Source organism: Panthera tigris, chromosome C1 (genome assembly GCF_018350195.1).
Source record: "Panthera tigris isolate Pti1 chromosome C1, P.tigris_Pti1_mat1.1, whole genome shotgun sequence".
NCBI lineage: Eukaryota > Metazoa > Chordata > Mammalia > Carnivora > Felidae > Panthera > Panthera tigris.
This window is the reverse complement of record NC_056667.1, coordinates 26,880,283-26,895,990: the sequence shown is the minus strand read 5'-3', so window position 1 is coordinate 26,895,990 and position 15,708 is coordinate 26,880,283. Positions and strand designations below refer to the sequence as shown.

The following is a 15,708-nucleotide window of genomic DNA, read 5'->3' as shown; positions in this document are numbered from 1 at the left end:
GAGACCACTTAAATGAAATGGACAACTTCCTTGAAAAAGACAACTTACCAGAACTGACAAAAGATGAAACATAAGGGGCACCTACATGGCTCAGTCGGTTGAGCATCTGACTTCCGCTCAGGTCACGATCTCGCAGTTCGCGAGTTCAAGCCCCACATTGCGCTCTCTGCTGTCAGCACAGAGCCCACTTTGGATCTGCAGAGCCTGCTTTCAATCCTCTGTCCCCTTCTCTCTGCCCCTGCCCTGCTTGTGCTTTCTCTCTCATAAAAAATAACAAACATTAAAAAAAATTATTTTAAGACTGTTTCTTGGTTTGTCTCTCTCTACCTTAAAAAAAAGGGGGGGGACATAAAATATGAAAAACCTTATATTCCTATTTGAAAACTTTAACTTATAACTTACAATCTCGCACCAAGAAAACTCCAAGCCCAGATGGTTTCACTAGTGAATTGTAGACAACATTTAATAAAGCTACATACAACTCCAATAGTAAACAAACTTTACCAGGAAAATCCTTAACAAAATATTAACAAACTAAATCCAGTAATACATAAACACAAATATTCTTCAACCATTCCACAAGGTAAGATAGGAATATTTTTTTAAAAATGTAATAAAGACTAAGCCTATGTGACAAAAACTAACAACAATTGGCCCTAAATTAACAAAATATGACAACTAATGAACTAGAATTAGAAATTAGTCAAAGGTGACAACTACCACGATTGTTTATTGTAATCCCACAATTTATAGTAAAAAAATTAATTACATAATTTGGGCAGTCACTGTGAAAAAGAAAATGTTTTCAGTTGATATGGCTTCATGTCTGGATAACTACAGTCTCAAATTTTAAAAGTCTACTATATTTAATAAGGGATTTCAGTAACATAGCTAAGCTATTCTTGCAATAAGAACCTACAAATAAAAAAAAAATACTCCTTTTTTTTTTTAAATGTTTATTTTTGAGACAGAGAGAGCGACTGGGGGAGAGGCAGAGAGAGAGGGAGACACAATTCGAACCAGGCTCCAGACTCTAGCTGTCAGCACAGAGCCCAATGCAGGGCTTGAACTCATGGACCATGAGATCATGACATGAGCCGAAGTCAAATGCTGGACCAACTGAACCACTCAGGCATCCCTGAAAAATAGACTCCATTTGCAAAGGTGACAAATAAGATACTTAACAAATGACACACAAAAAAACACAATACATACTACTTGACAACCATAAAATTTAAGTAAATAGCATAAAACAAAATCTGTATAACAATAAAAATTGATTCTTCCAAAAGTAATAAATAAATGCATGATTTTTACAATTTTCTTTAAAAATTTTTTTAATGTTTTTATTTATTTTTGAGACAGAGAGAGACAGAGCATGAGCAGGGGAGGGGCAGAGAGAGAGGGAGACACAGAATCTGAAGCAAGCTCCAGGCTGTGAGCTGTCAGCACAGAGCATGACTCAGGGCTCGAACTCATGGACTGTGAGATCATGACCTGAGCTGAAGTCACACGCTTAACCGACTGAGCCACCCAGGTGCCCCATTTTTGTAATTTTCTTTAAGAAAGTGTGTGCACATACACATGGGAAGGAGGGGCAGAGGGAGAGACAGAATCCCAAGGAGGCTCTATGCCCAGCACAGGGCCCACAGCAGGGTTCAATCTCACAACCCTGGGATGATAACCTGGGTCAAAATCAAGAGTCGGACACTTAACCGACTGAGCCACCCAGGTGCCCCTTAAATGCATGCATTTTTAATTAGAATTGCAACAGAGTAAATTTGGGAAACTGAATAAAATCATATTAAAATTTAATAGAGCCATTAGCAATGACATGGATGGAGCTAGAAAGTATAATGCTAAGTGAAATAATTAAGTCAGAGAAAGACAAATATCACGTGATTTCAATCACATGCAGAATTTAAGAAACAAAACAAGGGAAAAACAATAAGAGAGAGACAAAGCAAGAAACACACTCTAATTTATTATAGACAACAAACTAATGGTTACCAGAGGGGAGGGGCAGGGAGGGGTAAAACAGGTGAAGATTAAGGAGTATACCTGTGATGAGCACATGGTGATATATGGAAGTGCTGATTACTATACTGTACACCTGAAACTAATATAATGCTGTATGTTAACTAGAATTAAATTAAAAACTTAAAAAAAAAAAGATAAACTTGGTACATGATCCAACCATTTCAATCCTATGTATTTACACAAGAGAAATAAAAATCTTTCCACAAGAATACAAAGTAAAATTTAATGGAAGGATAGTTTAAAGAAAAGCTTTACTTTAAAATTTTTTTATGTTAATTCATTTTTGAGAGACAGAAAAAGACAGGTCATGATCTCACAGTTTCATGAATTCAAGCCCCACATCAGTGCAGAGCCTGCTTAGGATTCTTTCTCCCTCTCTCTCTCTCTCTCTCTCTCCCTCCCTCTGTCCCCCCCTCCTCCCCGTTCTGACTGTCTCTGCGTCTCTCAAAATCAATAAACTTAAAAAAATTAAATTCTGCTAATGCAAAAACTTTAAAAAGACAAGTCATAAATTAGGAGAAGTTATTTGCAATAGCTATAACTGACAAATTTATTCATCGGGATATTTAGAGAACTCCAACATTTCAGTTAAGAAAACACCAACAACCCAACAGCAAGTGGGCAATAGATTTAATTAGGCATTTTGCCACAGAGGTAGCAGAAATAGCTAATAAACATGAAAAATATTCAAATTATTAACGAAGGAAATAAAAAAATTAAATATTAAGCCCATGTTATACCTACCAAACTGACAAAATTTAAAAGTCTGATAATGTCAAGTGTTGGCCAGATGCCAAAACTCTAGTTAGTGACGCTAGATAGTGACCAAAACTCTAACTACAATGTGTCAATGTATATAGATAAAACTTAGGAAAATAAGTTTTGGAATTCTGATAAAGTTGAGAATGTACATAGCCTAGGCCTGAGCAATAACCTTCCCATATATACCTTACAAGAATAGGTAAACTATGCCTGCATGCCAAATGCAGAAGCCACCTGTTTTTTGTGGGGGCACTGGGGAGGAGGGCTTATACAACCCATGAGCTAAGAATAGTTTCCACATCTTTAAATTGTAGGAAAAAGCCATCAAAAGAAAAGCATTTCTTTATACATGGAAAATTATGTTGAATTCAAAATTCAGTGTCCATGGTTTTATTGCAAACACATTAATTCCTTTACATTCATGCTACAAACGCAAAGTTGAGTTGCTGCAACTAAACAGTATGATCTGTGACTACATTAAGACACAAGTTATGTTTTCATCACAGCAAATTTATCGCAGTGTTAACAAAGAGACCTGTAATATTTTCTACTAGGCTCGTGGAGTAAAGTGGAAGTAACAGACTTTTCAATACTATAAACAATTAACGAATAACAATTTTAGATCATTTTCCAAAATAACAATCAATGTACTTTCTACAATTTGACTTCTAGGGCCCTAAAATAAAGAAACTGGATCCCAACAATTACAGGTATGGAATTTTTGAAGTATGTTCATATTCAAGTGGAGATCAAAGAAGCCCAATTGAAAGAACTGGACTGACAGTGACAATTGTGGACTCAACAGAAGTTCTGTAAAAGGGCTATTTTGAGGGGCACATGGATGCCTCAGTCGGTTGAGCATCCAACTTTGGCTCAGGTCATGATCTCATGGTTCACTGAGTTCGAGCACCTGCACTGGTTTCATTGCTGTCAGCCTGGAGCCCGCTTTGGATCCTCTGTCCCTGTCTCTCTCTGTCCCCTCCCTTACTGATGCGCTCTTTATCAAAAGTAAATAAACATTAAAAAAAAAAACAACCCGGTTATTTTGAAGATTATGATTCTGACTTTGGAGAACTACAATGACTGGCAGGGGAAGGAATCATATGTAAAATTCCTTTAATAAAAATTTATTGGGGCGTCTAGGTGGCTCAGTTGGTTAAGCATCCAACTCTTGATTTTGGCTCAGGTCATGATCTCATGGTTCATGAGTTCGAGCCCCACATTGGGCTCTGTGCTGACAGCACAGAGCCTGCTTGAGATTATCTGTCTCCCTCTCTCTTTGCCCCTCCCCCACTCACACTCTCTCAAAATAAAGAAAATAAAATACAATAAAATAAAATAAAAATACCGACTTTAAATAAATTTGAAAAACAAAACAAAACAAAAAACAGCATGACCTATAAAGCCTAAAATATTTTCTGTCTGACCTGTCAGAGAAAACCGTTTGCCAATCCCTGACTTAAGAAATAGATTCTGGGGGCACCTGGGTGGCTCATTTGGTTGAGCATCCACCTTCAGCTCAGGTTACGATCTCATAGTTTGTAAGCTGAACCCCCACATCAGGCTTAATTGCTGTCAACCTGTCAGTGCAGAGCCTGCTTCAGATCCTCTGTTCCCCTCTCTCAGTCCCTCCCCGACTTGTGCTCTCCCAAAAAATAAACAAATATTAAAAAAAAAAGAAAGAAAGAAAGAAAGAAACAAATTTTAAACTTGTTTCTAACAGGGGCACCTGGGTGGCTCAGTCGGTGAAAGGTCCCACTCTTGAGTTTGCTCAGGTCATGCATGATCTTACATTTCATGGGATCAAGCCCCCATGTCAGGCTCTGCACTGACAGTGTGGAGCCTGCTGGGACTCATTCTCTCTCTTAATCTCTCTGTCCCTCCCCTGCTTATGCTTTGTCTCTGAATAAACATTTTTAAAAAAATAATAAGCTAGTTTTTGACAGGGACCCACCATAATAAATACATTCTACATTGAATTCCATACATGGCACTTTCTTGTATATATCCTGAAATATATAAAATAATGTTCATAAAGAAAAACCAGAAGAATGAGGAACAACGAGAAGTATATAGACAGTAGAATGATTTTAAAGTTCTGATATATTTTAAGCAGAAGACCTAAAAACTCCTGAACACACACACACACACACACACACACACACACACACACACACACACGCATATACCACAGCTTCATGTCACTGAATCTGGCAACAATTTCTCGGATATGACACCACCAAAAGCACATGCAACAAAAGCAAAACTAAACAAATTGGCCACCAAATTTGAAAAACGTCTGTGCATCAAAAGGAACCATCAACAGAGTGAAAAGGCAATGTACAGAATGGGAAAAAAACTTTCGCAAATCATATATCCGATAAGGAGTTAATATCCAGAATATATAAAGAACTAGAAATCAACACGAACAAAAGAATCAAATAACCCAAGTCAAAAACAGGCAAAGGACTTTCAACAAGCCTATGAAAAGATGCTCAACATCACTAATCATTAGAGAAATGAAAACCAAAACTACAATGAGGTTATCATCACCTCACAACCTCTAGGGTGGCTACTATCAAAAACACAGAAAAGTAGCAGTGTTGGCAAAGATGTAAAGAAATTGTAACCCTGTTCACTGCTGGTGCAAATTTAAAATGGTACAAATCACAACTGAAAATAGCATGGCAGTTCCTCAAAAACTTGAAAACAGTATTATATAAACCAGCGATCTCCATTTCTGGGTATATAGCCAAGAAAAACAAAAGCAAGATCTTGAAGAGATATTTACACACTCATGCTCACTGCATCAACACAAGAATAGATAAACAAAATGGTCTACCCATACAATGGAATATTATTCGGCCTTAAAAAGGAAGGACACTCTGACATGACATTCTGACATGTTACAACACAGATAAACCTTAAGGGGGAAACAGAATTTTTATTCATTAATAAATGAATGAGCTATTACAAATTTCTGTTTTGCAAGATAAAAAGTTCTAGAGATCTGTTGCACAACAATGTGAATGTACTTAAAATACTGAATTATACACTTAAAAATAATTAAGGTGGTAAATTTTACATTATATACTTTTTACTACCATTTTTAAAAATAAATAAATTGTAATGTATTTAATGAAAAAATACACATCAGTGATGAATGAATGAGAGCTACATGCAACACTACATTCAAATCTCAGGAATATATGGTTAAGAAAAAGAAAGTGGTAACATATACAGTGTAATTCAAAACCAATATAAAATCTATTAACAAGCAAAACTAAATAATCTCTTGATTAATAATGTAAATGTGGTAAAAACTATGAAGAAATGCAAGGAATTAAGCAAAATTGAGGATAATGGCTGTGTAAAGAGAAGAACAGAATGGGACCAAGGGATTGGCACGAAAGGCATGATCATGCACATTTTTCTCAGCTGGGTGGTGGTGAAGTCAGAGGTTTTTATTTTATTTTATTTTTATTTTTTTATTTTTTATTTTTTTTATTTTTTTTTCAGAGGTTTTTATTTTTAATATATCTCACATGTTTTAAATATTTTTTGTGTTTAACACTTTTTAAAAATATTTTTCTAAATACTCCAATAAACTCTAGGATAACATATATTCAAAGGGTGAGGAAAACTTTTTTAAACCAAAACTGAAAACCATGATGTTAAAAAAGACCAAAATTTTTTATATTAAAAACATTTGTTTAGGGGTGCCTGGGTGGCTCAGTCGGTTGAGCGTCCGACTTCAGCTCAGGTCATGATCTCACGGTCCGGTCTGTGAGTTCAAGCCCCGCATTGGGCTCTGTGCTGACCGCTCAGAGCCTGGAGCCTATTTCGGATTCTGTGTCTCCCTCTCTCTCTGACCCTCCCCCGTTCATGCTCTGTCTCTCTCTGTCTCAAAAATAAATAAATGTTAAAAAAAAAAAATTAAAAAAAAAAAAAAACATTTGTTTAGGAAAAGATGACACAAGCAAAAAGAAACAAAACAAAGGAAATCAACCCCCTCTACTTCATTATTAAAAGAACTTTAAGTTATCTTTTCTAAAAGTTAAATTTCCTGAGTGAATGTCTATCTTTTTAAAAGTATACCTGAACCTTCTTTCAGTTTTATCCTTTACCATGCCTATTATCACTCCCCTTAACAACTATGATTATGGTATTACAAAAAGCCTGTAACGTGTCATGAAAAAAAACTTTAAGAAATGGGCAAAGGGTATTCATTTATTTAACAAATATTTACAATTCGACAATACAGAAGAGCCAGTCCAAATGTTGAAATTCTTAAAAACTGCTTAAATTCAAATTCAACAGGAGTTAAGAAAATGCAGAATAAAGTTAACACTGTGCTATTTCACATCCATCAGATTGCTAAACATGAAGAAGAGCTATAATGGACATTAATGGGGTGAGGAGGTGTTCTTATACATTTCTGATGGAAATGTAAGACAGTCAAGTTTTGAAAAGCAGGACAGAAACATCTATTAAAATTACACATACCCTTTACCAAACAATACCCACTCTCTATAATCTATGCACACATATAAAACTAATATATAAGGATATTCTTAAAGGATTTTTCATACTTCATTGATCATCATGGTAAAAAAAAAAAAACAAAAACAACAACTAAAATAACATCAGTGTCTGAAAGGGGAAAGGGGAAAGGGGAAAAGTTGACTTGCACATCTAAACCCTGTGATGTTGAAGCTATCCCAGTCGAGATGGAAGGAGATCATAAAGTACTCCTGAATGAAAGAAGCTAGGTAGAGAAATCTATGTATATGATGATCTCACCTGTTAAACAAAAAATAAAAATCTTCAAAACCCTTACATATACACATATAAATATGTATATTTGCATATATTATATATATTTATACATGTATATATTGTATATACATGTATATATATTATGTCTCTATATATGTATATATATGATAATGATTTTAGGAACACTGGAGAAAAACGTGAAAGGCTACCTACAAAGGTATAGGGTAGGGGGCAATAGGGACAATGATGATATGGAAAGGAATGACTAAGTCAAAAAAAAAGACAAAATTTTACTCATAAAATATCATGCATGATCAGATTCATCAGTTTCTGTTTCTGTATTACAGGAGTGGTTAATGTTATGAATATCGACATACAGACCTAAAGAATGAATTTCTTTTTTAAGCCATCTTCTAGTTTAGAATAAAATATCATGTGAATAAAATATCATGTGACAGCATTATATGCTGTGAATGCAGACTGGATTTTCCAAATACAGCTGCAACAGTATCTCCCATCTACATTGTTTTCTACAATGTGACCTTGACCCTTCTATCAAGAAGTAAGGTCTAGGGGCGCCTGGGTGGCTCAGTTGGTTAAGTGTCTGACTTCGGCTCAGGTCATGATTTCACGGTCCCTGAGTTCAAGCCCTGCATTGGGTTCTGTGCTGACATCTCAGGGCCTGGAGCCTGCTTCAGATTCTGTGTCTCCTTCTCTCTCTGCCCTTCCCCCACTTGCACTCTGTTTCTCTCTCAAAAATAAATAAACAAAACAATTTAATTTAAAAAAAAAAAAAAAAGTGAGGTCTGAATATCCTCTTCTCCTGAATCTGAGCAGGCTTGTGACTCCCTCATACCTAAAGGATGTAGTAGAAAGGACACTGTGTGACTTCTGAAGGTAGCTCAGAAAAGATGCTGATTCTGCTTTCTTCACTGAATTACTCTTTTTGCTTGGAGCCTGAGCCACCATGAGAGAAGTCCACCTGGAGGCCGCCATGCTATAAGGAAGGCAAGGCAACAGGGAGAACATGTACAGGGGCTCAAGTCAGCAGTTCCTGTCTTTGTGCTCTCAATAGCCCAGCCTAGACATGAATGAACTCCAGATTATTCCAAGACCATTAAAGATCAAGAGAGCTAGCTACCTCTCAATATGTACTCTATAAAAACCTGTTCTCTCTCAAAAAACGTTAACAAACTAATTCCAAAGAAGGTACTCACAGATCCTACTACCGGGACTTAAAAAAAAAACTAAAAAAGAAATGTATATTTTCCTTGACTTACTAGCTCTAGATGACAAAATTTATTCTTCATGAACAAGCACACAAACATCCTTTGATGATTCAGCAGTTCTATTCTTAGAATTTATTCTACAGAAAAGGATACAGTCCCTTTGTCTATTTCAGTAGAAGTAAACAAAAATGTGTATAGGAATACATACTAAATATTGTTTGTAATACTGAAAAACTGAAAAGAATACATACATAAATAAAAGAGGAAGATGGCTAAATTATAATACACCCATACAATAAAATACCAAGTAGCCATCAGAAACGATGCAAAAGGTCAAAATCCATTGACATACACAGATGTTAAGGCAGTTGAATGAAAAAAGCAAGAACAGTATCCACAGGATCCCTACAAACATATATAAATCCCTACCTGTCATACATAGATCTATATACATCCACAGAAAAAAAGTCTGGAAAGATATATATTAAACTTTTAGAAGTGGTTATCTTTAGAGAATAAAAAACACAAAGGCTTTCATTTTCTGCTTTTTTCATTTTTGTATTGTAAAATTGAATGTATTACTTTTATAATCATAAGAAACAAAAAAAAATTTTCAGAGAATCATGTAACATAGAAAGAATATAAACAGAAAATTAAGAAGCCCTGTAAACAAAGTAGAAATCTTTACTGAATGGTTAAGTCTAAACTTCTATATGGTTAATACATACACAAAGCTTAGCTATATTTCAACACTAATATCTGTGAGAATAAAATATTTACTAAAAAAAGGAAAAACTCTTAAAATTAAGATTAACTTGCTGAAAATACTAACAGAGTGATGATTTCTAAACTATATCAAATTGGACCATCGCATTAATCAGCCCAAGCTAAATACTGTTAAATGTTAAACACTGATAAATGCTCTATCTAGACTCAATTATTATCTATATAAAGACATGACTGTTTTTTTTCTAAAGTGGTACTTACAGTTCTCTACAATTTCATCAAAAACTGCACCAGTTTTCTGCTCAAACTGAAAAAGCAAAAAAGCAAAGAGAAAAGTAACATTATTGTCACATTCTATCATACTTTCTGATATCCCTCCTCACTCCCCCAAAAACTGTAATTTCCAACCCAAAGTATACAAAATCACAAGATAAACAAAATACTGCCAAGTAGACTAGAATATAATTTATAATGAATAAAATAAACTCTCACGTGAAAACCCCCAAACCAAAAACAAAGAGACAAATACATGCCCTAATATAAACTTATTTTTAAATCACTTTTGCAGCACAAAATATAGTCCTATGTATTTATAATAATAATAATAAAGACAGCCAACACTTACTGAGAACTTACTAACACTGATAACTATATAAAACTTCTAATCAAAATTAAGCAGAACAATCAGCATCAAATAGGTTTTTAGCTGTCCTTCAAAAGAAAGTTAGTCCTGTTCCTATTTCGGTATGTTAGGGCCTAGGACAGAAGCAGAGCCAAGTCTGAGGTAATTTTGGATCTTTAAAACACAGGTGCAGGGGGAATGGTAACTGGCTCAGTTAGTAGAGAATGCAATCTCCAGGTCATGAATTTGAACCCTACGATGGGTGTAGAGATTAGTTTAAAAAAATATATGTACACACACACACACACACACACACACACACACACACACACACGTATGTATATGTGTATGTATAAATAAAAAAATAAATAGGGGCATCTGGGTGGCTCAGGCTCAGATGGTTAAGCCCCCAACTCTTGGTTTCAACTCAGGTCATGATCTCACAGTTCATGAGTTCAAGCCCCACGCCAAGCTCTACACTGACAAGAGTGGAGCCTGCTTGGGATTCTGTCTCCCTCTCGGCCCTCCCCTGCTCTTTCTCTCTCAAAAGTAAATAAATATTGTTTAAAAATAAAATATAAATAAATAAATAAGACAGAAATGGGGGGGAAGGGGGGGAATGGAGTACAGCAAAAGCAACTCTATCCAGGAGCTAGAAACACTCAGACGCTCCACCCCTAGTACGTAAAGAGCTCCTCATTTTGTCAAGTGTGTGCATTCCAGGTGCTTTCCCACCTACTTCTCATCAATGAGACAAGAACACAAGGAAGGCTGCTTCTTGATAAACCTTACCCACTAAAAGCCAGAGTATGTCTCCCCATTCAAGGAGAAACTTTTAAGGAAAAAACAACCACCTAGATACCTATGTAACTACACAGGAAACACAACAGCTGGGTATAGTAATTAACAGTATCTGAGGATGCCTGGGTGGCTCAGTCATTAAGCATCTGACTTAGGCTCAGGTCATGATCTCACATTTCTTGAGTTCAAGTCCCACTTCGAGTGAGTCCCACATCTCTCCTCTCTCTACGCTCACTTGCACCCTCTCTCTCTCTCAAAAAAAAAAAAAAAAAAAAAAAAAAGATAGTATCTGGTATGTATAAATGTGAAGAGACAACCAATGACCCCCAGGTTTCTGAAATAAACCGTGTGAAGGAGAAAGTTCAAGGTGAATAAACAGAACCACTCAGAAGGCAACAATTTACAGAAAGAAAACTTCTAAAAAGTATTTTAAGTGGTATCTGAGATATGAGAGGATAGAGATGCAAAAGAAGAAAAAAAAAACACTAAAAACCAAGAAAAGGAGACAAGAGACAGGAAATGACTACAAAAATTAAAATTTTATTGGAAAGGGTAGTGATAAAATTCTCAGGTGGAAAAACAAACAAAAATAAATACAACAAAGTCAAAAAGAGCTAGAAAAGATATTCTATATGATGCCCTGTTAAGACTGAACTAGCAGGGAGGCACCTGGATGGCTCAGTCGGTTAAGCTTTTTTGACTTTGGCTCAGGCCATGATCTCACGGTTCGTGAGTTTGAGCCCTGCATCAGGCTCTGTGCTGACAGCTCAGAGCCTGGAGCCCGTTTCAGATTCTGTCTCTTTCTTTCTCTTTCTCTTTCTCCCTCTCTCTCTCTCTCTCTCTCTCTCTCTCTCTCTGCCCCTCCCTGGCTCGCACTCTCTCTCTCTCAAAACTAAATAAACATTAAAAAAAAAAAATTTTTTTTTAAACAAGACTGAACCAGCAGGTCAAAGAGCAATCTCAAAGGCATCCCAAAGGAGAGAACAATGGAAAGGTGAAATGATAGAAGAAAATTTTCCTAAAAAACTATTTGAGACTGAAAGGGCCCACCATCTCCAAGAGGATATGGAAAAAAGATACATCCTGGTGAAATTTCAGAATTTCAAACAAAAACTGATGAGGAATAAAAAGAATTATAGCCTACGTGATTCATAAAACACATTAAACATACTGACTTCAACCATATAAAAATGAAAAAGAAAGCAAAACAATAAAGGCCAACCAACCACCCAACAAGTTATGCTCCAGAATAAAAGAGAAATTGGGACATGTGACTTGGCAAGCCAAAGACTGAAACAGTACTTGCCTGCACTGAGGGGATCCCAAGTGTTTAAAGATAATGTACATTTTGTACAATACCACCCTGGACACTTTGCATGCACAGCCAAAGAAACTATAATCTTACTCAATGATAGAAAATAAAAATATAGTAGTAACATTACCAAGGGTGACATACCTATACTTTATGGGTGACTTAAAGAGATTTTCTAAGGTAATTTGGATTATGTACCATTTCATTTTGTGAGCTGATTATAAAACCCAAGAAGGGATAATACAATATTATAATTTAGTCTCCTAAGATAAGACTGTGTTCTATGAGAAACAAGAATCAAGCTGATACCACACTTCCCTGCAAGCTGAACACAAAAGATAAATGATTTTCACATTCTAAAAGGAAAAAAAAAAACCTTGGAATTTAGACCACTCAAATTTTATTATGAAAAATATATAACAAAATGGAAATTAAGTACATTAATTAAAATTATACTGGACATGAGAAACAGGAGCCAACGGATTATGACGCAAAAGAAATGAAAACAATGGGAAGAACATAAGAAGACACTCTTAAGACACTCTTTTGCAAGGCAAAAATTCTAGGATTCAATGATCTTCTCTATGGCTCAGAGCAAAACCTTTGTTTTCTTACTTCCCCCTCTCCCTCCCTCTCAAACAGAAAACAAAAACAAAGACTAAATATACTGCCACTGATGCCAAACAATTTATAGGTTTGTTTACAACAGATACAGTATCGGTCAGCAAGTCCTTTGTTGACAATGGGTACACATTTCAAAACCATAGGACAAAATGGATTAGTGCCCACCTAAGACTAAGGAGAAAGATCTGAGAATACTGCTAATGAGTAAAGGATTGTTTTCTTTTTTTTTTTTTTTTAATAATGAAGTATAGCTGACACATGATGCTATTATTAGCTTCAGGTGTACAACACAGTGATTCAACAACTCTAAGTTATACATTATGCTATTCTCAGCATAAGTGTAGCTATTGAAGTCAATAATATGATACTATTAAAATACCTACTAACTGTATTCTGTTGGCTGTACCTTTCATCTCCATGACTTATTCATTCCACAACTGGAAGCCTGTACCTCCCGCTCCCCTTCACTGCTTTTTCCCAACTCCACCCCCTCTGACAATCACCAGTTTGTACTCTGTGTTTATGGGTCTGTTTCTTCTTGTTTGTTCATTTGTTTTATCAGATTCCACACATAAGTGGGGTGCCTGGGTGGCTCAGTCGGTTAAGTGTCTGAATCTGGATTTCGGCTCAGGTCACGATCTCACAGTTTGTGAGATGGAACCCTGTATTGGGCTCTGTGCCATCAGCTACTTGGCATTCTCTCTACCTCTCCCAAACTTGTGTACACACGTGCTCTTTCTGTCAAAATATATAAACTTTAAAAAAAAAAGATTCTACATGTAGGTGAAATCATATGGTATTTGTCTTTCTCAGACATATTTCACTTAGAATACTCTCTAGGTCCTTCCATGTTGTCACAAAATGGCAAGATCTCATTCTTTCCTACAGCTGAGTAATATTCCATTGTGTATGTATACATCTTCTTTATCCACTCAACTATCAACAGACATTAAGGTTGCTTCCATATCTTGGCTACTGTAAATATGCTGCAATAGACATAAGGTACATATATCTTCTCAAAGTAGTGTTTTCATTTTCTTTGGGTGAAGACCCAGTAGTGGAATTACTAGATCCCATGGTACTTCTATTTTTAGTTTTCTGAGGAACCTCTATATTGTTTTCCAGAGTGGCTGCACCAATTTACATCCCCAAAAACAATGCACAAGGGTTCCTTTTCCTCCACAACCTCACCAATGCTTGTTTCTTGTGTGTTTTATTTCAGCCATTCTGACAGATGTGAGGTAATATCTCATTGTAATTTTGATTTGTATTTCCCTTATGATTAGTGATATTGTGTATCTTTTCATGGGTCTGGTTGGCTATTTGTATGTCTTTAGAAAAACGTTCAGGTCCTCTGTCCATTTTTTAATCGAATTATTTGTTTTTGTTTTTTCATGTTGTTATATAAGTTCATTATATATCAGAGGTATTAACCCTTGTCAGGTATATCATTTATAATATCTTCTCCCATTCACAGGTGTCTTTTCATTTTGTTCGTTTCCTTCACTGTGCAAAAAGCTTCTTATTTTGGTGTGTTTTATTTTTGTTTCCCTTTTCTGAAGAGATACATCTAGAAAAATGTTGCTAGGGTCTAAGTCAAAGAGATTACTGCTTATACTTTCTTCTAGGAGTTTTATGGTTTCAGGTCTCACGTTTAGGTCCTTAATTCATTTTGAGTTTATTTTTGTGCATGGTGAAAGAAAGTGGTACAGTTTCATCTTTTTGCATGTAGCTGTCCAGTTTTCCCGGCACCATTAATCTAAGAAACTTTTTTCCCCCATTGTATAATGTTGCTTGCTTTGTCATAGGTTAACTCACCAAAGTGTAGACTTGTTTCTGGACTCTCTATTTTGTTCCACTGACCTATGGGTCTATTTTTGTGCCAGTAGCATACTGTTTTACTAAAGCTTTGTAGTAGATCTGGGTACAGGGCTTCCTTTTCCAGGTGATGAAAATGTTCTAAAATTGATTCTGGCTGCACAATTATGAAAATATTAAAAACCATTGAATTGTGTGACTACTCAACAATGTGCAGGCAGGTAACATTAACACTGCTTTCAATTAAATGACAGGCAGGACTCCAAAACACCTATCTGGCCTATAATCTCACCAACTGGTTAACAAAAAATTTAGACAAAACACTTAGTTTTGTGATAATATAATGGTTTCACTAAACGTGTTTTCAGTGCTTCTTGTCCAATCAGTATATTTACAAATAAGAAATTAAATCTAAGCAGTCACAAATTTACCTTTGAAATTAATGACCTACTAGTCAGCCCTTAGGTTTCATGAAAGATTTAACTGAATTCAAAAGCCAAGCCAATTTTATTTTTAAGAGTCTGTAATAACTATTATATATATGCAAGGATTTTCTCAATACTATGAAACCAAAATTAAACCAAATGAAACCAATGAAACCAAAAATCAAAAAAATAAGTTAACATGCGTGGTACTGACAAAAAAAAATACCGTCCCATTTTGTTGTTAAAATAGTCTTGTGGGTTCTGCCCATTAACTTTAAAACATGTAACCATAGGGGTGCATGGGTAGCTCAGTCCATCAAGCGTCCAACTTCGGCTCAGGTCATGATCTCATGGTCTATGGATTCGAACCCTGCATCAGGCTCTGTGCTGTCAGCTCGGAGCCTGGAGCCTGCTTCGGATTCTGTGTCTCCTTCGCGCTCTGCCCCAGCCCCACTTGTGCTCTCTCTCTCTCAAAAACAAATGTAAAATTAAAAAAAAAAATTTCTTTAATAAAAATAAATAAATAAAAGAAAACCTCCGGGCAAATGACTCAGCCCCCTGTATTCCAAA

At 35.8% G+C, this 15,708-nt stretch overlaps 1 protein-coding gene across 11 annotated transcripts in view; it reads right to left on the bottom strand.

The window, feature by feature from the left end:
- The window catches only part of ZMYM4 (zinc finger MYM-type containing 4), a 163,838-nt gene that overhangs the window by 92,286 nt on the left and 55,844 nt on the right, over positions 1–15,708 (bottom strand). For all 11 annotated transcript variants that reach the window (XR_006221198.1, XR_006221196.1, XR_006221199.1 and 8 more), the window contains one exon: positions 9,798–9,843. Coding sequence is in view for 3 of the 11 variants with exons in the window: in XM_042996448.1 (XP_042852382.1) it covers positions 9,798–9,843 (46 nt within the window). In the remaining 8 variants the exon portion in view is untranslated. The remainder of the gene's footprint in view (positions 1–9,797; positions 9,844–15,708) is intronic.